The sequence below is a fragment of the Lytechinus pictus genome, chromosome 14, assembly GCF_037042905.1.
Source record: "Lytechinus pictus isolate F3 Inbred chromosome 14, Lp3.0, whole genome shotgun sequence".
Classification (NCBI taxonomy): Eukaryota; Metazoa; Echinodermata; class Echinoidea; order Temnopleuroida; family Toxopneustidae; genus Lytechinus; species Lytechinus pictus.
Window position 1 is genome coordinate 3,804,076 of NC_087258.1, and position 23,174 is coordinate 3,827,249.

At 36.3% G+C, this 23,174-nt stretch overlaps 1 protein-coding gene across 1 annotated transcript; it reads left to right on the plus strand.

Moving 5' to 3' along the window:
- Nucleotides 1–1,888: 1,888 nt before the first annotated feature.
- Nucleotides 1,889–21,285, plus strand: LOC135156647 (peroxisome assembly protein 10-B-like). Its single transcript, XM_064109508.1, has 5 exons — nucleotides 1,889–1,977; nucleotides 9,129–9,254; nucleotides 16,710–16,790; nucleotides 17,570–17,646; nucleotides 18,654–21,285. Exons 2-5 carry the CDS (start codon nucleotides 9,140–9,142, stop codon nucleotides 18,720–18,722), a joined length of 342 nt encoding a protein of 113 aa, XP_063965578.1. The 5' UTR covers nucleotides 1,889–1,977; nucleotides 9,129–9,139; the 3' UTR covers nucleotides 18,723–21,285.
- Nucleotides 21,286–23,174: the final 1,889 nt, after the last annotated feature.

Genomic DNA, 23,174 nt, shown 5'->3' on the forward strand with positions numbered 1-23,174 from the left:
CCCAAAAAAAAAACACTAGCGTACCTAAGGGGGGGGGGCAGACTGCCCCCTGACGAGTCACAACTCATGCAGATGATGCAGGGGATGTCCCTCCCCCCTGACGAGTTACAACTACTAAAGTTCGATAATCTATGACAAGTTATATGATTAAGCACATATACCGACATATACTTGCATGTCATGTCATGTTTATGAGGTTATTTTTGTAGGCCTATAACGGGGCCTGTAGGGCGGATCGACCTGCCCCGTCACAAAAGGAGCGAACTTGCCCCAAGGGTAGCCATTTATTTTCGCTTGTTCTTTGCAAAGTGTACAACATATTATGTTGATTATCAAAAGGCCCGTGGCGGGCTCATTTTTACAAGGCATATTTAAGTAAGCAAATCACACCTTTCTAACAAAAAACAAAAAAATTATAATTACATTTATTGTCGGCTATAATATTAAAACAAATGATTTTTTTTAATGGCCTCGAAATAAACGATCGAGTCGCTGTAATTTTCTGGAATTCCGAGCAGATGACCTCTCGTCAAAGAGTAATTAGTTAATTGCTACCTTTGAGTGACATTACATGATCAACAAAACTTAAATCCAATCACAGTAAAGATGCACGTGGTGCAACGGACTCATTTGCACTCACTTTTAAAAATCAATTTGTAATATTCAAACAAAGCAATGTAAGCTTAATTAATGTCCAAGCTGAAATATATGGTTTGTACATTTACTTTAGATTATCATATTTTAAGCTCCATAAGCTATTAAGCAACCGTTAAGCGTATTTTTTGTGGCATGAAATGATTTTTTTCCCCAAGTCTACCCCTCACCTTATTTTATTCAGTTGTCTTGCTCCTCTTCTTTTTTCCTTTTCTTTTTTCCCCCTCTTTTTTTTTCTTCTTTTTTTCTTCCCTTTTTTTGGCTCTGCCAATCGGGGGGGGGGGGGGGGGCTAGCCCCTGGATACGCCTATCATTGTATTCATGTCATTATTTGTTTTCTTGTATAGGCCTATAATTATGTTTATTTATTCAAGTTCATATTTGTATTTTCATTTAAACAGAATAACATTGTCAGTTTCAGAACGACTTTCCCTATTATAATAGCTAGCCCTGTACGCACAACATATAATTTGTTATAATTGAATCAGGAATCTTTACATAATCAATAGCACAATTAAGTATTCACATATACATATCTATATAAATATTGAACCCCCCCAAAAAAAAACACTAGCGTACCTAAGGGGGGGGGCAGACTGCCCCCTGACGAGTCACAACTCATGCAGATGATGCAGGGGATGTCCCTCCCCCCTGACGAGTTACAACTGATACAGGGGACGGGGGCCCCCCTTTTGAGAAGCCAAATTAATAATTTGTAATGTAAAAATCCTTTTTTCTTTGGTTGAATACCTTTTTTTTTTGCTTGTCAATTTTTTTCTGGTATGAAATCCTTTTTTTGGGGGGTTGAAGACCTTTTTTTTTATTGCTTGTCAATTTCTTTTCTGGTATGAAATCCTTTTTGGGGGGTTGAAGACCTTCTTTTGCTTGTCAAATTTTTTTCTGGTAAGAAATCCTTTTTTTTTTTGGTTGAAGACCCTTTTTTTTTTTTTTTTTGCTTGTCAATTTTTTTCGCGGACGAAAAATTTGCCCCGGCCCCTTCTGGAAACAATAATGGTTTCAAAATAAACGAAACCCCCAAAACAAAACCAAAAGCCGAATTCGAAAAAAAAATCTAATGAAGTTCGTCGTAAATAACATGCTTGTATTTGATTGTGCTTTTTTAAAGAGGCGAATTTAGAAGCTACTAGTATATATTATTATCATCAAAATAATGGTTTCATAATTATCAGCTTGGACTTTTCCTTTTTTGATTTGTGTCTTCAATTCGCTTGTAGAAGTTAACAATTTGGCGGTTGTTCGTAACTTAGGAAATGAGAGGTGTCAGATGATTTGATGATTTACTCTTTTTAAAAGACAATATAGGTAATTTAACGCTTGAAAATTGTTAATGTAGTAATCTCATCGATGTTTTACACGTTTGAGTGACGATGTAGTGGATATTATACTTCATTTTACACCTTTTTTGGGTGTCTTTTTTTTCCCCGAAGTCTAGAAGCTCAGTCATGATCACGCAAACGGCGTCGCACGAGTGACTGCCGGCTCACTGCGAGGCATATCATGCGTTCAGCGCCCGCGCCCGTCGGCTGAGCTGAAGTGATGAGCTCGGAGACGGAGTCGGAGAGCTCCGCGCTGGCGACTGGACAAATCATGATGAAGACAGTGAAGATAAAACGGTGGGTTGGGTAGGCGCAGATAGCCAGGAGGCTTCTAGAGAGTAAAAAAATAATTTACTAATGTATGTGCTTATTCTCCACGAAGCCAGGGATTCCATTCCATTCATCTGCATGTACCCGGTACCGGTAGTACGGTACTGCCAAAAAACCTGAGTGAAAGTGAAACTGCCCACGGGCCGAGATTTTTAATTCTACTTGAATTCTAAAAGATCTAGCCCTACCCTAAAAATAAATTATGTAAATGGGATAAAACTTCATTTCCGACATTTCTACGCTATCAATTTCAGTAATAAAATGCCCAAATATATCAGACACTTATGTCCCAACACTAACAGACTAACATAACAGTAAGTGAGTAACAGTAGGCCTAGAGGCTAGACCACTCACACAACATGCGAGGTTAGTAAATTAGTATACTAACCTCGCACAACACATGTGATTTCATAGTGCATTTTGACGTTTTCATTCATCACACGAATGTGAGGGACTAAACTACGCCAAGCCTTTCAATATTTGTCCACTGTTAATCTTGATCGTATGATTTAAGTATATTTGAAAAAGGAATTATAAATTAAATATTAAGGTGTTTTTATCGCTTACCTCCAAATCTCAACCAGGATACTTTGTTTGATCCGTCCTTGGTGTGTGTGTGTGTGTGTATTTGAGTTTTGTCAGACGTGTATCAATCATAGTCATCCTCATACTGCGGTGGAAATTACGCAAACAACAATCGAAATGCGAAATTTTCCTATCGAACATTCTCGATTCAAGTCGTAGGGGAGGGAGAAAGGAAAGAAAAGAAGAGAAAGGAAAAAGCGAGAAAGGGAATGGAGGGGGCGGGAAAGGGAAGGAGAGACAAGAAAAGACAGATCAGGGGAGGGGGAAAGGTAAAGGAGAGAGAGGGAAAAGGAGACCATAAAATAGAAAGAAAACAAAAGAAAGGAAGAGGGGAAGGGAGAGGGAAAGAAAAATGGAAAGAGCGAGAAAAGAGTAGGGGAGGGAGAAAGGAAATAAAAGAAGGGAAAGGAAAAGGAAAAGCGAAAAAGGGAAGGGAAAGGGAGAGAAGAAAAGAAGGGAGAACGAAAATGGGGAAAGGGAGAAGGAGAGGGGATGATGAAGGGGATAGGAAAATGTCAAATTTGAAGATCTGAATATTAACACTAAAACAAAATTAGACTTCCATGTTTTATTTATAAAAATACCATCTTTTTCATGATTATAAAGGTTCAACGTCCCTGTTCTAGGTCTAAACTTCAACATAAATCTACTGGCGCTTCGCGCTTGAATTCTGGAGGTCATTCCTCTTTTAAAAGTATAGGTAATCTGTCGGACTTTTCAAATCCCAAATTTAAATCTTAAGCGCAAATACCCTCGCATTATTTTTCATTTAGATACAGTCCTGTCATCAATATCAAAAACTCTAAGCGCGAGCTTCGCGCTGGCATCATTTTTGTAAGTGACATTTATGATGTTCATATTTTAAAAATGTCCATTTGTTGAGGTTTAAATGTCCAAAAGTTCAGCGCTCGCATAATTTGTAAGGTAAATAGGCCTACCCTTTTAATTGTTATACAAAGGCGCTTATACAACGTCCAGAATGCAGTTCGGAATATTGAAAATAACTATTGGTCCCGCTATTTCTGCCCGTGCGACAAGCATTTATCATTTTGAATCATGAGATTCACCTTTAAAATATGATGAAAAAGTATCGTTAAGACTGAATTAAGAAAAAAAGAAGCTCACGTTTCACGCTTGCATTTTGATCCGTTAGCTTGTGATAATAATGGTGACTTCGTTAATATATCTTAGCGGACATGTCCACCTTTTGGTGCTTCAAGAAAAATAAACACAACACACAAATAATAATAGAAAACGAACAAGAATAAAATAGATAGTTACCTATCCCACTCATGAATTCTTATTTAACAGTCCCCAAAACGTCTTTTTTTCGTGTTAGCTTATTTCATATACATATATATATAGGTCTCCTCATCATGGTTATAAAAAGTGCTCAGAATGTTTTATTTTCAAGTCCTTGTATCAGAATTTTCAGCTCGGGCAGCTCTATCGCATTTTGATTACTATCCTGTTGATTTATTTACTTGAACAAAATATTTAAAATGTCCAGCTTTTAGAACAGATATCAAAAAAAGGTATTCACCTTTGATCATAGATGAGGAAGAAGAAAAAAGTGCAAAAAAATAGGAAACAAACTAACGAATTAATGTGACATAATTTTTCTTCATTTCAAGGCGTGTGTGTGTGTGTGTGTGTTTGAGTTTTGTCAGACGTGTATCAATCGGATATGATTTTTTACGTCTGGGACCGACCTTTAACGTCACCATCCGAAAGACGTGACCAGGGCTCGAACCTCGAACCTTTGCATCAATTTGTAACTTCTCCGCATAGCTTGGATTACAGGCGCATGCCACAACGCCCAGTCAAGGCGACTCTTTACATTTCATCATCGCTGATGGCGCTACAATAGAAAATACCGCTTGACAGCAAAAAAAAAAACAGAAAGAGGAAAATAATGCTGAGCGTCTAAAATGCAGCTAGCAGTACAAGCTGCAGAACCGTAAACAAACATCTTGTGAATAATATCGCGCGCCCTCTTTAAGCAAAAGTTTACAACCACGATGACCCTGCGGTATCTACTTGAAGATCACGAGAAAATGCTTTTTTTTCCTTAAAAACACACCAAAGAGAAGACAAGAAACGATCCACATGGTTCGGTAAGTGTCATAGCACAATTAGAAACATTATTTTAAAAGGAATGGCATAGTTATTTTAGTAAAAAGGGTGTGAAAAATTTGCGTGCACCATGTGCATATGAATCCTTCGCACGCGAGATGCATTGATCCCATGAGTGGGCCTAGACAGTAGAGGCGCACGGCCAATATTGGAGACTGTCTCCAATGTGGGAGATTATCTCCAATATCAGAGACTTTTGTAAAGAATTTGGGTATCCAATTTCAGAGACAGTCTCCAGTTTTGGAGACCAATTTCCTTTGTTTACATTTGCTGCAAAAGGATTACCTTGGCGGAACAATGTGATAAGCAGATTCCTCGTGAAAAATTACCCCTTTTCACCGTCTACTTTAAAAATTCACCGTCTACTTTTGTTTTGATAAGGATTTTTGTTGTCAATCACACACAAAACAAATGGGCTTCTGACCTCAGTGAGACAAAATTTTGGGTGGAAAAAATCATGCTTTTGTTGGTGTTGTTTCTTTTGTCCTTTTGCAAAGCAAATCTCCAATGTGGGAGATTGTCTCCCCTATTGGAGAGAGTCTCCCATATTGGCCGTGCGCCTCTACTGCTAGAGGCGTTTTTTTCATTACCAACATCATAATCATCCGCTTCGATCCTCATCATCACCACCCTCATCATCACCATAAAAAACCGTGTCTTTATTAAAGGAGAAATATATTGATCATGAATATGGCCTTATTATATATCAGTGGAAAGGTAATGATGTGAGGATTACCATTAGGTCATTCAAAAATAACGAAAATAATACATAAGGTGGAAATCGCCAATTAAAAAGCGCTAAAATGCCTCTCCGAAATATGCCTCGCATCGGTCTCTGAATTGACTCGAATTTGATGACGTCACTGTCTGTACATGAGGCGTGATTGGCTCTCCCACGTCAAGCTCCACTTGCATGCAAAACCTGTTGCGAGGGTACGTTTTCTCCACACTGACACTGAATACTTCGATCATGAAATGAAAGAAAACCCAGAAATTTATCTAGATTTGGATTTTCAAATTGATGATTATGAAGATGAAGAGAATAATGATAAAGTTTCTAACTCTAGAAAAACAAAGTGACGTGGATGGTGGTAAATTAAGGGAATTACGCCAGTGATGATGAGTAAGACAATTCAACTTGCAAGCCGATTCGCTACCAACGCATGCAGCTGCTAGCTGCACCGCGGGTCAAATCCATGAAAATGAATTCCATGCAGCATGACCACATCCAGACAGAGTCTCTTTCCTCTATCAACAGCATAATGAGAAGGAAAATAATAAAATAACTGTACTTACAAATAAGTGAATATATCCGAACCTAGGCTGAAGGTAAATCAACTCAAGGAATAGCAGCAGACGATATGCACCGACGATGAATTTCACGTGGCTGGAATAGATTGTCACTCGTTCTGTTAGATAAAATTTCTATCTCATTATTTTGACTAAATTACGAAACTCAGAGAATTAGTATTCTACATAAAAATTAAGTTACACCTGGTACTATTTTTTGAATTACGATAAAATATTTTTGAAGCAAAGAAATTGAGGTAAATTAAAATAAGATATAAAGGATCATCCACTTAGCCGCATGCGATTGTAAACAAACAATCAAAAGCACATGGCCAGCTTGCTCCACTGAACTGAAAATACGTATTTTCAGTTCAGTGGCTTGCTCGCCCATAGAGTTGGAGCGTAGCTTTATCCAACTCTATGTGCTCGCCTTGCTGATTGTTCACAATCGAATGCGCGAGCTAGGCGGATGATCTTTTATATCTAATTTTAATTTACCTCATTTTCTTTGCTTCAAAAAGGTTTTATCGTAATTCAAAAAATAGTACCAGGTGTTACTTAATTTTTATGTAGAATACTAATTCTCCGAGTTTCGTAATTTAGTCAAAATAATGAGATAGAAATTTTATCTAACAGAACGAGTGACAATCTCCCAGCCACGTGAAATTCATCGTCGGTGCATATCGTCTGCTGTTATTCCTTGAGTTGATTTACCTTCAGCCTAGGTTCGGATATATTCACTTGTTTGTAAGTACAGTTATATCAATATATTTTCATTCTCATTATGTTGTTGATAGAAGAAAGAGACTCTGTCTGGATGTGGTCGTGATGGAATTCATTTTCATTGATTTGACCCGCGGAGCAGCTATCAGCTGCATGTGTTGGTAGCGAATCGGCTTGCAAGTTGAATTGTCTTACTCATCATCACCGGCGTAATTCCCTTAATTTACCACCATCCACGTCACTTTGTTTTTCTAGAGCTAGAAACTTCATCATCATTCTCTTCATCTTCATAATCATCAATTTGAAAATCCAAATCTAGATAAAATTCTGGGTTTTCTTTCATTTCGGGATCGAAGTATTCAGTGACAATGTGGAGAAAACGTACCCTCGCAACAGGTTTTGCATGCAAGTGGAGCTTCACGTTGGAGAGCCAATCACGCCTCTCGTACAGAAAGTGACGTCATAAAAAATCCCCAATTTCGCGGACGTAATTCTGCGTGTTTGAAGCATTCAGAGAGAGAACTTTAAACTATCAATTAACTGAGTTCCATCGGTCTCCATGATAAATGATTTACACCATCGTGTTCTCCTTATTTTCTCCTTTAATTTGATATATGATTATCAATTTTTACGATTTTCAATATAGTTCTACTTTAAATAGACTCTACGGACATTTCTTTTTAAAAAATGACGTTACCCTTATCTTTTTATCGATGTCAATATCTTATCATTTCAAAGGACAAAGGCAACATTAGTCAAGAGTCTATGTAATAATTGCTAATTTTACAGGAATGTTTTTTTTTTCTTCAATTTTCATTTCACAATTTGGAGATAATTCACCTAGAAATATTGCTGAATGAACGTTGCAGAGATTTAGCACCCACCCTATTTTAAGGTTTTTTTTGTTTAAAGTGACATTGGCGCGACCACATCATTCGCGTTGCAGTGGTTATTACGCATGGATATGTAGCGAATCGTTTTTGCTTCAGTTCAGGCCTAGATATATGCAAGATAAAATTTTATCACAGATAAGATTTTAAATCTCATCTTAGAGATAAAATGTCACCTCAGAATACCAATTCATTTTTAAGAGATGAAACAAAATATTTTGAAGATAAAATGACCTCAGAATACCACCCCTGGACATACATTCCTACTGTAACTCCATATGGCATGGTGGTGAATGGTATTAAAACTATTACCAACCACTTTTTATAAAGTCAATCATCAAAATTACAACAAAAAAACCCTGTGCCTATGCCACGGCATGCATGTCAGTAAGTTTGTATGGGGATGATAACAACAATATGAAATCAAAAGTAGGTCCCTAGACGGCGATTTATTTTTGTAAGTAAGATTTTTGGGGGGGTCTAGACCTACACAGTGCATGGAGAGGGGACATTTTTAATGAGGAATTCACTTACAAATCTATCACATTTTTGTTTATCTGCCAAGGCAAGATAATGCTACTGCCGCCAACGTAAATAAAAGAAATGTGTCATGTTCATCAGGAGACTGTCTTTGAAATTAGATGTAGTTCTACCAAAGTAATACTGGAGTTTGTAGGCTACATCGTTTACTTTCCATCAATAGAGGGCCTCAAAAATATAAAATTGAGCATGTGATGCAAGCTAGTGAACATAAGCGGGACAATTTGCCTTCATGCCTGAACACTTATTGTTGCTGAGCTTTGTCTGACAATGAGATCTATTTCCATGTCACCTGTAATAATAATAAAGGAGCATTTATATTGCGCAGCTACTATATTCTGCTACGCATAACAAAATGAATAATGCAAATTATAGAGTATTACGGAAAAGAAAAGTCTTCAGATGCATTTTAAACATACTAACTGCGGATGATTCCCTTATAGAGTGTGGGAGTATATTCCATAAATTGGGAGCCGCGTATGCAAATGCTCTATCACCAAGGGTAGGTGTTGATCTTCCAGAAGAATATTTCGAGAGAGTGTTATCTTTCGAGCTGATGACTTCAATTGTAAGAGTGCAAGGCTGTCTTCTTCTAGTGTGTAGGCCTAATGATATTCAACTATTATTTTCATTCATTTTGTAGGCTTTCCTGGCATGGCAACCTTCCAGTCAGCAGGTCAGGCCGAGATCATCAGAAGCAGTCAGAAAGATGAAGTTTATCAGACACAGCTGAGAGGCAGTATCCATGATGTCGTCCAGTCACTAATAGGTACATCACTATATAAAGCCGCCCCTCCCCCATCACACTTGTTCAGAATCGGCAGGAATCAAGCAGAATCTTTCGTGCATCTTATATAATCTTACCAGTTCATTGGGTCAATCCATGTCAAATCAACCAATGCTTGTCACCCGACCCCCTTCGATTTTCTTTAAACTCGCACCAAATGTTCCCCCAAGTGTCTGACGGAAAAATCTGAAATATTTTGCCCCAAGGTCAAACGGTTGCTAAGATACGGCCTCCCTTAGCAACCAATGCGTGGCCAAACAACCAAATTTCAAAAAAATTTACTATTTTTGATTGACTGCTGCAACCAAGTTTGATGAGGTAGAGTGCTTATTTTCTGTAAATTGGAAGAACGTATTAGTCTTAACATGCACAGTATATTACGGCACGGATCTGACCAGCCGTTATTGCGCACGAGGTCACCGAAAATGGTGTTAAGCGTCCAAGTCAGTGATTTTGGGTGCATGTTTGGAAGCTCATAACTTCCAAATTCAATTAGCTTAGAGCCCAATATTATGCATATTTGAAGACTACCACTTGCTCAACAGACCTACAAAAAATTGGCCTAAACGTGCGCGTCGATCTCTTGTAGGGCGCCCTCAAAGTTGGATTTTTTCTAAAAGTTGCCAAGTTCAAGGTCACGGATCACCCCTCGTCCCATCAAGGAGCAACACCAATTTCTGTATACTGATAGACAATTACCTATATTTTCACAGGATACTTAAAATTTTTTGTGACCGAAATGTTCAATAGCTGGTTTACGCATTCGAAAATGGTCGTAAACACCCCCAAACCAATGTAAAACGATACATCCAGGTTTATCAGCACATTTCAAATTGCAATAAATCAGAAATGAAAAGCCAACAAATACTGGTATTGTCTGTAATGGTAGTCTGTAATTAGTACTAAAAGGATATGCATCACAAATAGTTTGACAAATTGGCAATGACCTTGAAAAATACAGCTGAAAATCATCAAAAACAATAAATCAGGTCGATTTTCTGTGATTATAGGGCGCTAAACTGTATTTACAGGTACTTTCACTTGTGTGTCATTTCAACACAAATGATGATTTTAAGCTGATATTTTCAAATCTTGTTCCTTTTAGGTTCTTCATTAATATCCAAATAATACATAAAGCAATATCTTTACCTTTTGACCTTGACATTGATCTAAAAATAGCTGTAAATGCCTTAAAATTAGCATATTCACAACACCCGTGAGCTTGACAACACACTTCAGAATTGATTTTCTCATAGACTAAAATCCTGATTATGTTGATATTTGCAGTGTTGGTAGTCCATAATGAGCACTTGGGTGATCTAGTATTAATTCATTTGTTTTACAAGACAATGACCTTGAAAAGATGGCTGAAATTCACCCAAAATTGTTAATATGCCAATATCTCATCGTTAGAGGTTGTTTATACCGACTTTCACTTTTGTGTCATTTTAACACAAATGATGATTTTAAGCTGATAATTGCAAATCATGTTCCTTTCAGCTTGAATTTTAATATCCAAATAATACATAAATTCATTTCTTTATCTTTTGAACTTGACATTGATCTAAAAAAAGCTGAAAATGCCTTAAAATTAGCATATTCACAACACCCGTGAGTTTACAACACATTTCACAATTGATTTTCTCACAGACTGAATGCCTGATCATGTTGATATTTGCAGTATTGGTAGTCCATAATGAGTACTTGGATGATCTAGTATAAATTAATTTGTTTTACAAGACAATGACCTTGAAAATATGGCTGAAATTCACCCAAAATCTTTAATCCGCCAATTTCCCATCATTAGAGGTTGTTTACACCGACTTTCACTTATGTGTCATTTTAACACAAATGATGATTTTAAGCTGATAATTGCAAATCATGTTCCTTTCAGGTTGTATTTCAATATCCAAATAATACATAAAGTCACATCTTTATCTTTTGACCTTGAAATTGATCTAAAAATAGCTGAAAATGCCTTAAAATTAGTGAATTTTATGCTATTTTTAGATCAATTTCAAGGTCAAATGATAAAGATGTGACTTTATGTATTATTTGGATATTAAAATACAACCTGAAGGAACATGATTTGCAATTTACAGCTTAAAATCATCATTATTTAGTGTTGAAATGACACATATGTGAAAGTCAGTGTAAACAACCTTTAACGATGGGATATTGGGGGATTAAAGATTTTGGGTGAATTTCAGCCATCTTTTCAAGGTCATTGTGTTGAAAAAAAAGGAATTAATACTAGATCATCCAAGTACTTATTATGGACTACCAATACTGCAAATATCAACATGATCAGGCTTTTAGTCTGTGACAAAATCAATTCTGAAATGTGTTGTAAAACTCATGGGTCTTGTGAATATGCTTATTTTAAGCATTTTCAGCTATTTTTAGATCAATGTCAAGGTCAAATGATAAAGATGTGACTTTATGTATTATTTGGATATTAAAATACAACCTGAAAGGAACATGATTTGCAATTATCAGCTTAAAATCAACATTTGTGTTAAAATGACACATAATTGAAAGTCGGTGTAAAACTGTAAACAACCTCTAACGATGAGATATTGGCGTATTAACAATTTTTGGTGAATTTCAGCCATCTTTTCAAGGTCATTGTCTTGTAAAACAAATGAATTAATACTAGATCCTGTAAGTACTCATTATGGACTACCAATACTGCAAATATCAACATGATCAGGCTTTTAGTCTATGAGAAAATCAATTCTGAAATGTGTTGTAAAGCTCACGGATGTTGTGAATATGCTAATTTCAAGGCATTTACAGCTATTTTTAGATCAATGTCAAGGTCAAAAGGTAAAGATATTGCTTTATGTATTATTTGGATATTAACGAAGAACCTGAAAGGAACAAGATTTGCAATTATCAGCTTAAAATCATCATTTGTGTTGAAATGACACACAAGTGAAAGTACCTGTAAATACAATTTAGCGCCCTATAATCACAGAAAATCGACCTGATTTATTGTTTTTGATGATTTTCAGCTGTATTTTTCAAGGTCATTGCCAATTTGTCAAACTATTTGTGATGCATATCCTTTTAGTACTAATTACAGACTACCATTACAGACAATACCAGTATTTGTTGGCTTTTCATTTCTGATTTATTGCAATTTGAAATGTGCTGATAAACCTGTATGTATCGTTTTACATTGGTTTGGGGGTGTTTACGACCATTTTCGAATGCGTAAACCAGCTATTAAACATTTCGGTCACAAATAATTTCAAATATCCTGTGAAAATATAGGTAATTGTCTATCAGTATACAGAAATTGGTGTTGCTCCTTGATGGGACGAGGGGTGATCCGTGACCTTGAACTTGGCAACTTTTAGAAAAAATCCAACTTTGAGGGCGCCCTACAAGAGATCGACGCGCACGTTTAGGCCAATTTTTTGTAGGTCTGTTGAGCAAGTGGTAGTCTTCAAATATGCATAATATTGGGCTCTAAGCTAATTGAATTTGGAAGTTATGAGCTTCCAAACATGCACCCAAAATCACTGACTTGGACGCTTAACACCATTTTCGGTGACCTTGTGCGCAATAACGGCTGGTCAGATCCGTGCCGTAATATACTGTGCATGTTAAGACTAAAAAGTTCTTCCAATTTACAGAAAATAAGCACTCTACCTCATCAAACTTGGTTGCAGCAGTCAATCAAAAATAGTAAATTTTTTTAAAATTTGGTTGTCTGGCCACGCATTGGTTGCTAAGGGAGGGCGTATCTTAGCAACCGTTTGACCTTGGGGCAAAATATTTCAGATTTTTCCGTCAGACACTTGGGGGAACATTTGGTGCGAGTTTAAAGAAAATCAAAGGGGGTCGGGTGACAAATTGTCTGAAAATTGGTTGATTTGACGTGGATTGACCCCATTGACAACAAAGGGCTTACAGGAAAGGCTGACTGGGGCCCGTAACAGAAAACTTCAATCATCGTAGAACATATTTTACAAGAGATAGCATTGACTACAAGGTACAATTAATCATGAAATCGAGCATATAATTAGGACTAATTGCTAATCTTTATGTTCTGGGCTCCTGGTGTTTTGAGAGGAGGATTCCTGCTATAATACATGATAAAGACACTCTTGTCCTCTGCCATTATAGTGTGTGAGTAAAAATAAACTTGACACCTCAAAAATCCCTTATTTAAGAAAAAAAAAATATGTCATAAACACATTGCCTCAAAGAGTTTGTTCTCCCAAATAATTTGATACCATATTTACATGGTATGTGTTAACACTTGGATGATCAGGAGGTATTTTTTGCAGTGATGTAAATTTTGATTGGCACCAAAGTAAGGCATGACTGCAATGAATCAATCCAGATGTCAATGATGTCATAATCCTACAAGAGTTGCATTAAAATCCATTTCGAAACACTTTTTTGGTAATTTACATTATAATTGTTTGATATTCACTTTTGAGTACCTGGTATCAATTCTCAAGTTAATTTCATGGAAAAGGGATTTGCAAATATGTTTATTAACTCGTGTAGGATTATGACATAAGTGGCATCTGGAGTTCATTCATTGCAGTCATTGCAGTCACTTTGGTGCAAATCAAAATTTACATCACTGCCAAGAGTACCTACTGATAATCCAAGTGTGAAGACATACCACTTCACTATGGTATCATATTATTCAGAAGGAAAATACTCTTTCCAGCCACATATAATGATTACCCGGTATGCATTCATGACATATTTTTATATTGAACTGAGGATTTGTGAGGTGTCAAGTTTTTATTATTTTTTTTTACTCACATGGTATGAGTAAAATATGTCGGACAATTCTTTTTTGTGAGTTTTTACATTCGGCCAATGCTAAATTTTACTGTACAATCACCTCAGACTACAGTTTTTAATCATGGGCCACATAAAGGCCTTTAATTGTTCAAGTTTACTTCTTCAAGCAAAAACAAAAAGTTTGTTAATGACAATCTTGATTTCCATCTGTAGAGACGAAATTGTGAAAAACTTTGCCCAGTGTACAGGTATTGACTGAGAGTGCAGTGGTGAAAAAAAAACCAAAAGTAGTCTTTTCCATTCTAAAGACAAATTCCCAAAGAAGAAATACCAGTCATTTCTACAGCCATACCAGCGCATACATGTACATGTATAACCACATTGTTTTTTTTGGGGGGGGGATATGCAAAACGTTTTTTTGAGAGATTAAAAGAACACCAAAGAACTCTATTAAAGATTGAAGAGACCGTTCCATTCACCCAAATGCTAAACATGCCCTCCATTCAGGACATGATATGGGACAATGGGACAATACCTTGTATTTGACTTTAAAATTAACAGCTGGCAAATTAAAGTGAATCTGTATGGATAAAAGTGAATTTATCCAGCTCTCAATATGGACTAAAGCTATTCATTGTTGCTCATCTTGATAGTAACATCTGGTGAATAAAGATCAGGGGTCTATGTAGATAAAAAAAAAGGATTAATTAATCCAGCTCTAAAATGTACTTAAGGTATTCATGGTCACCTTTATTGAAAGGTCAGAGGTCTATGTGGATAAGAGAGGATTAATCCACCTAAACAGGGAATCTGTGTACACATTGGTGCACCTCTCTTTTGTCCAGTGATCACAAGATAACAGGGAGCGTGCAGTCAGTCCGCAAGCCCCTGTGTTAATGAGCAAATGAGCAAGATTTATCCAAGTCCTCTCGTGGCTGAATTCATGTCCCTGCAAAATCTCGTGAATTGTGAGACTTTCTTTCTCAAAGAATTTAACCACTTTCTCCTTGAGTAATATTGATTATTTTTGTACCATGGGCAAGAGTAAATGTTACCCTTTTATATTGGTCATTTCTTTTGAATGAAATATTTTGATAAATAAGTGAATTTTTTACCTGGAAAGATGCATCAAACAGAATTTTCTTCCTCTGTTTTCACTTGCAAATTGTGCAACATTTTGTGTTTTAGGCACCAACATTATTTATATCATCAGAAAGCTCAAACTCTATACATTCTTACAATGTCACTCTTGATATGTGGCATCTTTTAGATGGGTCAGCAGCCAGTTATTTCCATCAAGATGCAAGACGAGATTTCTGAAATTTCTGAGTAACATAAAATCCAGAGTTCTGATTGGCTGAATACTGTTTTCAAAACAAACAGGCGCGGGTAATTTGAAGAGATTACCACATGGTGGGTGTGACCTTGCAGAGGCCCAGTGTGGGGAACATTGGAATTTGCGTGGGTAAGTGGTCTGTATGACCAATCATAGCGCAGTATTCTTGTTTTTGAGCTGCAAAATGTACTTGGCCTATGAAAAGCTGGCTGCTGACCCATCTAAAATACATCTTCTTATAAAAATTATATCATATTAAAGCATAGATCTTCAGCTTTATCATGATTTAAAAATCATTTGTGCCCAAACAGAAATTAAGTGTGAAAACAACAACTTTTGTTGCATGAAAAAAATATTTTGTTTCATGTTTTAGATCAAAAGTTTTTCCTATATTACAACATTCTTTTAAAAATCCAAACACATGACCTAAAAGAATGATTCTTCTTCTTTACAAAGATACCAAAAACATGAAATTTTGTCAATATTTAGAGCAGCAATGGCCGAATAAAAAGATGTGTTTTGGTTCGCACCAAGCTCATTAACTATGCAAAAACCCTCTTGTCATGAATATCACTTGGATAAAAGAAGCTACTTTTTCAGGGCTTGCGGACTGACTGCGTGTAGGAAATATGTGACTGGTCACTTTGGTTGAGAGAGTACTCAGGAGAGGATGGACGCTTGTTTTGTACTTGTAGATTTCCTTCCTCTGGTCTTGGAGATAGGCGGCAAGCCGCAGAGTGATAAAGGATTCAGGTCCTCTCTAGATGGTGCTGTCAACATAGGTGGATTTTTAATCAGCGACATGTCAACGAGGAAGCAGAGGAGGAGGGCAGGGAGTGTGAGAGGATGCGAGGATGAGGGGGTCATTTCTAGTGAAATCATTTAAGACGAATGCAGGCAAGTCAACGTTCTCAATATGATGTAGTACATGTAGGTCCAAACACTGCCAAGAAGACTGGACATGAGGCAAGAGCAAGGACATGAGGCTTTAATACATAAGAAGTAGGATGGTACAAGTTTGAGCTGGTCCTGCACAGTGGCTGCCAGGCCCACAATCAATTGGGCAAAACAAATATTTGGACAATTTTTGTTTCTGATTTCTTTTTCGAACTATAAAATATGAATTCTTGATTTTGTTTTTTGAACATTTCATTATTCTTACAGTTCGAATACTACTTCAAGTTGCTGAAAGTAAAAGCAGCGTGCTAATATGCAAAGATTTCACACGATCCTGCTATTCCAGCATTATTTGATCATCCCCAGACATTGAAACTGTTATGTATTTATTTGTGTCTCCATTATTTGTACTTTTTTTCTGTGTTTAGGTGCAAGATTTTGGGTGAGATGGAGAAAGGAGCTGGATGTTGTCTCTGATGTGTTGTACTTTGGACTAACCACAGTAGCAGGTATTTTTTCTTTTCTTATTTATCCCACACAAGCTGAAGGAAAATATGTTTACTATGGGCGCATTATACCTTAATGCCCCCCCCCCCCCCCAGGAAAAAAAATATACATATATATATTATTTTTGTCAGTTGATATGACTTAAAATTACCTACAGTTTAGTCAGTGCATTTACTGGTATATGATAGAATATTTCCTTTTATTTTTTTATGAGTGTTATCTTAAGCATGAGCTTCTTTATGTGCAATACTTATATTTTTGGGGGATAATAATAATATGGATGATAAAAATAATAGTAATATATTGATAATGATAATGATGAAAATGTAAGATTATATGGTCATAATAATAATTATAAAAATACAGTACATTGGTGATTGTCTTCATTAAAACTTATAATATATAATTTACCTCAAGCATGTGATTACTATTTTTATGTACTTTGAAATATTTAATGATTTTGATTTCAGTTAATATTCTTTCATTTTTAATTATGTTGCATATTGCATTTGTATACAATGTAATTCCTTTTATGTTTGAAAATCTATGATTCGGTCTTTGGGCCGCAAATGATTTTTTTTTTCAATAAACCATTTCTACTCAACTTCTACATTTGGCACTGAAAGCAAATTATAATTTCAAGCTTGTAATAGCTTTACCCCATGCACAGACAGTGGTTCGAATAAAATCTGTGTTTGGTAGGTATGAGTTTGGATGAAGTGTTAATGCAGCATTTTCATTTTGCTGATCCCCAAATATTTCACTCTTTTCTTTGTTCTAGGCTTTCAAACCCTTGGTGAAGAGTATGTGAATATACTTCAAGTGGATAATACTAGGAGAGCCATTCCATCATTGCAGGTGAGTAGTGTTGTTTATTATTATATAATCAAGCTTCAATACAAATTTTTATCCAAGGGGGGGGGGGACAAAAGGGGGTTAATTATTGGGAAGGGAGAAGTAGTTCTTTGTTATATGATTAGGGGCTGTCATTACTATTAACAATAAAGGTTTTATTAGTTGAGATTAAATCAGTGAATAGGGTTCTTAGAAGGTGGGTATGAAATACATTTTCTTTTCTTAGCAGAAGTATCCGATTAGCATAACAATGCTTGCGTGAGGAGTGTCTGAATTCCTAAACGATTCGGAATTCACTGACCGAGTTCGACACAGCACAGTACGGACGTCTTATTTTCAACGCTTCTTCCACGTGTTAAACTCTATAGGCCTTATCGTAATAGATCTACGTTTGGATTCGATGTTAAATATAAAATAATGGCGAATCAAGAAATTAACCTCGGGTTATGCCACAAATTAAAGGCAGTTTCAGAAAATTTTACTCAATAATCTGGAGTCTCTTCGCCTTCTTGTAAGCAATGCTACAAAGGAAGCATTGGCTCGTTTAAAGATTGGGCTGGCTGTTTGATTATGTTGATTCTCGATACATTGCCCGGGTCAGCGGAGCTTCTACAACTAAAAAAGGGCGTCGGAGATGTCTTTCGAAAGGTAATAAGGTTCAATATGAATATAATTCTAGAGGCCAGGAGGAGTTGGATAAGAAATTTGCCTTATTAGAGTAAGGTAAGCAGCGGGCGCAGCCCTTGCTTTGCTGAAGTAAGGTATTGCAGATATAATTAAAAGGAAGAAACATATCAGAAAAGCAGATGAATCTGAAGCAGGTTAGTGAGATAAAGATGAATGAAAATTCCAAACTAGGCTATTGCTTTTGAAATTTATGAACGGTTGTACATAATAGATATGGCCTTATGTTGTTAATGGAAGCTGTTCGTTTTTCAGCGGAATTACTTTATGACTTAATTATGGGAGATTAATCAAATAAATATATAGAGATCATTTTTATATTTTAGGTTGGTCCGCATTGGATGAATACTGATGAGGGAGAAAAGAATGAGGCAAGCTCAGGCTTGTGTAAATAGAAAGCGTAAGTTATTTCGTTCAACAAACAAAGGTTATATTGGGCAAGAATGTTGGAAATTTTCAAGGTTCTTCTACTACTTCCGACAACTTATTTCGTATACCCTTTGGGTCAAGAAATCGATATTCGCTTGGCAGTGTCGCCAACTTATATGTACAAAATAGTTGGCGCGGGTATGCAAGTTGCCTCAGACCACCGACGAACGTTTTGCCTGTGGTAGACATGGGCACTGGAGAAGTTGCCCAGGTATCAGGAAGCAAGATCCCAGCAAGATTCATCCTTCAGAGATAACAATGCTCAACAGAGTTAAATGATCCATTGATCATGGTCAAACTGAGCAAGGTAAATGTCAGTTTTGTTCTGTATTTGACGAAGTGTGGTATTTGAGAACTGAAGAGTAGAATGATCAGAAGGGCGTAGCAAAGGAATCTATTCTTGATTCTACCTAGTCCATAATTATATGTTAAGAAAAGATGTGTTATTTTGGTTGAATTCCACCTCTTACTAATGAACCTAGACATAGATATGACACAGATCAAACAATCTGGAATATATTGACTACTCCTGGTCCGTCAGCGGGCCCTTCTAAATTAAGAAATATAGAAACAGAGCATTGTTGAATTTGTTTCGGTTGGGAAACATCGAGTAACGTTAGTGTTGATTCGACAAGATGTGCAGGGTAGGAGGAAGAATTTTATTTGAGAAATTATGAGTATGATCAATGAAATTCAGAACCTTTGGTTAAAGGTAGATTGAATGCTTCCTTACAATTTGGAAATCAACTGATGCATCTCAATTTGTTGTAGATGTCAATGAACATGGTTACAAATTACCTTACAATAAGATGATAAGTCAGCATTGACATCGATCCCGATTTCGTTTCTGAAGCCATTAACGAATTATTATTAAAAAGGGTTTGGTTGTTGAATCCACCACTACACCCCATGATGTTACCCCCTTTCAGATTCAATTCAGAGTTCAGATATAAAAAGAGACTGATTCTTGGTTAACGTTATGTCAACTAACACTTGTGGAAGAACACTATTATACTTGAAGACTGGAATGTAGTCATGTCTTATTTAAAACAGGGAGATTTTATGCTTTCCTTTGAACTTAAGCAAGGTTATCATCATTATTACATTTTTCAAGTGCATGAAAAATTGTAGGCTTTAGTTGGGATTTTGGTAGTGGTACAAGGTTTTTCTCCTATTTAGGTGTTGTCATTGGGTTGGCAACAGCTACCTTTGTTTTCATTACACGATTTAAGCCTATCGTTAATCATTGGCGTATAGAAATGGTATTTTCATTTTTTTTTGTATATAGATGATTGGGTCGTGCTGCTTCCTTTGATTCGTATGATACTATGGTCAAGACGGTGAAAAATGACTTACTTGAAGCAGGTTTGATACCAAATGTTGAGAAATATCTCAATGGACTCCTGTCCAGTGTTTGGATTGGTTAGGAATACCACGGGAAAGCAGAGTAGCTTATATAAAGATTACTGAAAGAAGGATGAAGGATCTTGAGTTATGTTCAGATTCATTTCAAGCAGAATTGCCTGAGGTTTCAGCACGAAAGATCGTAGTTATAGTTGGAAAGATACATTGTATCCAGTGTTTGGCACAGTTACTCAAATTAAAAACCAGATTTATGCATCACGAAATCATCCGGAGGGTACATTGGGATAGGACATAATGTGATCAATAGTGATGAATTAATATTCGTGTTCTTCTTCTGGAGAAGAATTTGCATATTCTTAACGTAAACATTATTTCTGCTTATTCAGTTCCACAGACTTTCATCTATTCTGATGCAAGTCCATCAGGCTGCGGGGCCTGGGTTTCTGAGTGCGCAGGCATGAAATGGGATGAGATTGGTTTGAGTTTGAAATGGTTAAAAACTCCACTTGGAGAGAACTCAAGTCAGTAAGTATGACACTGCAAACAGTTGTATCTCACATGAGACATAAAACTGTCAAGGTCCTCTGTGATAATAAAGGAGTAGGATCGATTGTAAATAAAGGAAGTATGATTGCAGAATTGCATGAGATGAGTTTACACATCTTTGAGTTGTGTAAAAGAAACAACATTAGTCTTCACGTTCATTGGGCTCCCAGAGAGGAGAACTGTTTTGCAGATGCATTAAGTCGCATGATAGATTTTGATGATTGGGGTGTGTCAGATGAATTTGTCGGATTTTTGGACAAAATCTGGGGCCCTCACACTGTGGACAGACTTGCGGACGATTTTAATTTCAAAATTAAGAAGTTCAATTCTAAATATTGGTGTCCCCTAATAGATCATGTTGATCCCTTCTCATGTGATTGGTCGGGCGAGAATAATTGGTTGGTTCCACCTATCGAATGTATAGCATGTATATAGGGCAAGTACTTAAGCATCTGAAGGTTTTGTTCTGCTAGGGGGACTTTGGTTGTTCCCTTCTGGCCGTCTGCACCCTTCTGGCCGATTCTTTTCTCTGAACAAAGTGATTTTCGTTCCTTATTCTCTGAATACTTCAAAATTGATAATCCTCAAGGAATTTTCGTTCAAGGCAGAAATAATAATTAAAAAAAAAAAAAAAAAAAAAAAACGGTTTGTGAGAGATGGCTGACATGAATGCTGGTATGTAATAAATCCATTTGATGGAGGTTAATTCAAAATTATACTGTTGGAATGCAACATGTAATTTTTACACGGCCGCATGGCAGATAGCTGCATAGCTAGGATCCACTTATGCTGCAGAGCAAATAAGTGGTGATGGAAATTGGAGAATGTTATGATTATGTAAAAGGATAACCATCGTAAAGGTTGATAAGGAATTGATATGAGATTTCATTCTCAAATTAGTTATAATTTACTGGCGGCGGAGCTCAGAATGAAGAAATTGGTGATGATTGAAAACATTCAAAGTCTCAAAATTACAGAATTCTTGTGAATGAAATGTTTCAGAAAGTTTTTTGCAAGTGTTTTAAGGCAAAAATAAATATTTTCGCAAAGGAAATGAATCCCAAAGCTATTGTTTTGCTAAGCCTTCAAGACGATTGAAACGAATTATGATATGGAATTGTGATCTAATGAATTTCATACTGAAATTTTAGTGAAAATATAAAACCACCTGGTTTGAGGATAGCTGCATAGTTAATGTTTAATTTTGCTGTCATGGCTGTAAAACGTATTAGAAGTGATTAAATTTTGAGAATTTGATAAGAATGACTGAACTTGAGAATTTATCACAATTTGAATATATTGTGTTGAGATAAATATATACCAGCTTATAAGTTTTGTTTAATTTTTCTTAAATCCAGAAATTCTCTTCAGGAAGGATATGATATAACTTTGAACAAGGTCTTGACAGCTTCGAGAGCTGATAACACTATGAGTAAATACAACAGAGCGTTGAATACCTGGAGAGATTAGTGTAAGCAAAATAAAGTAAATTCTGACACAGCAGAACCAGAAGATATTAGTCGCTATCTTATTCATTTGTATCAAAGAGAAGCTCCTTATTCGAGGATAGAATCGGCTTTTTACGCCATTAAGTGGCATTTTGACTGCAAGCCAAGGATGAATGTTAATCCCTGTGATCGCAAGTTCATACATATTGTTTTACAATGTTTAAAGAAATTACTAAACAAACCGATCGTTAAGAAAGAAGTTATAACCCCAGACATTTTGAAAGCAGTTGTTGAGAAGTATGGATCTTCAACGAGTCTATTAGATATTCGATTATGTGCTATGATTTTGATTTCCTACGCAGGCATTCTACGATTTGATGAAATGATACATATTCGTAAATGTGATTTAGACTTGTATTTGTCTCATGTGAATACTTTCATCATGAAAAGTAAAACCGATATTTACAGGCAAGGAGCATGGGTTCTTATAGGTGCTACAAATTCCCCACCTGCCCCGTATTAGCTTTGAGGAAATATTTGATTGCAGCGGGGCTTAACGATGCCTCTGATGAAGTATTTCTTTTTAGGCCTCTAAATTACTGTAAATCCAGTAATAGTTACAAGTTAAGACGTGGACAGTTGTCTTATACTAGATGTTTAGAATTATTGAGAGAGGCGTTGGCGAAAGTAGGGTTGAATCCAAAGAGTTTTGGCATGCATAGCCTCCGAAGTGGCGGAGCCACAGCAGCAGCGAACTTTGGTGTTCCAGACAGGTTGTTTAAGAAACATGGTAGGTGGAGGTCGGAGACTGCTAAGGATGGATATATTAAAGACAATATGAAGGATTGTCTTTCAATTTCTATGAATTTGGGGCTTTAGAATTATTTTTATACCGGGTAAATTAGCCTCAGCCTAGTATGATTATACGTATAACTTTGTTAAAGATGGATTGTAGGCGTTCGATGAGATTGTTGAATGAGACATGTATTATTATCATTATACATTTAAAGTTGGTTAAATTGAAATGATTGCGTCGTGTAACTCATTTTCTTGTTTACC

Coding starts and splice junctions, on each gene's coding strand:
- LOC135156647 (XM_064109508.1), top strand. CDS start 9,140: ATGGCAACCTTCCAGTCAGCAGGTCAGGCCGAGATCATCAGAAGCAGT. Junction 9,255..16,709: donor TGTCGTCCAGTCACTAATAG/GTACATCACTAT, acceptor TTCTGTGTTTAG/GTGCAAGATTTTGGGTGAGA. Junction 17,647..18,653: donor GAGCCATTCCATCATTGCAG/GTGAGTAGTGTT, acceptor TTTATATTTTAG/GTTGGTCCGCATTGGATGAA.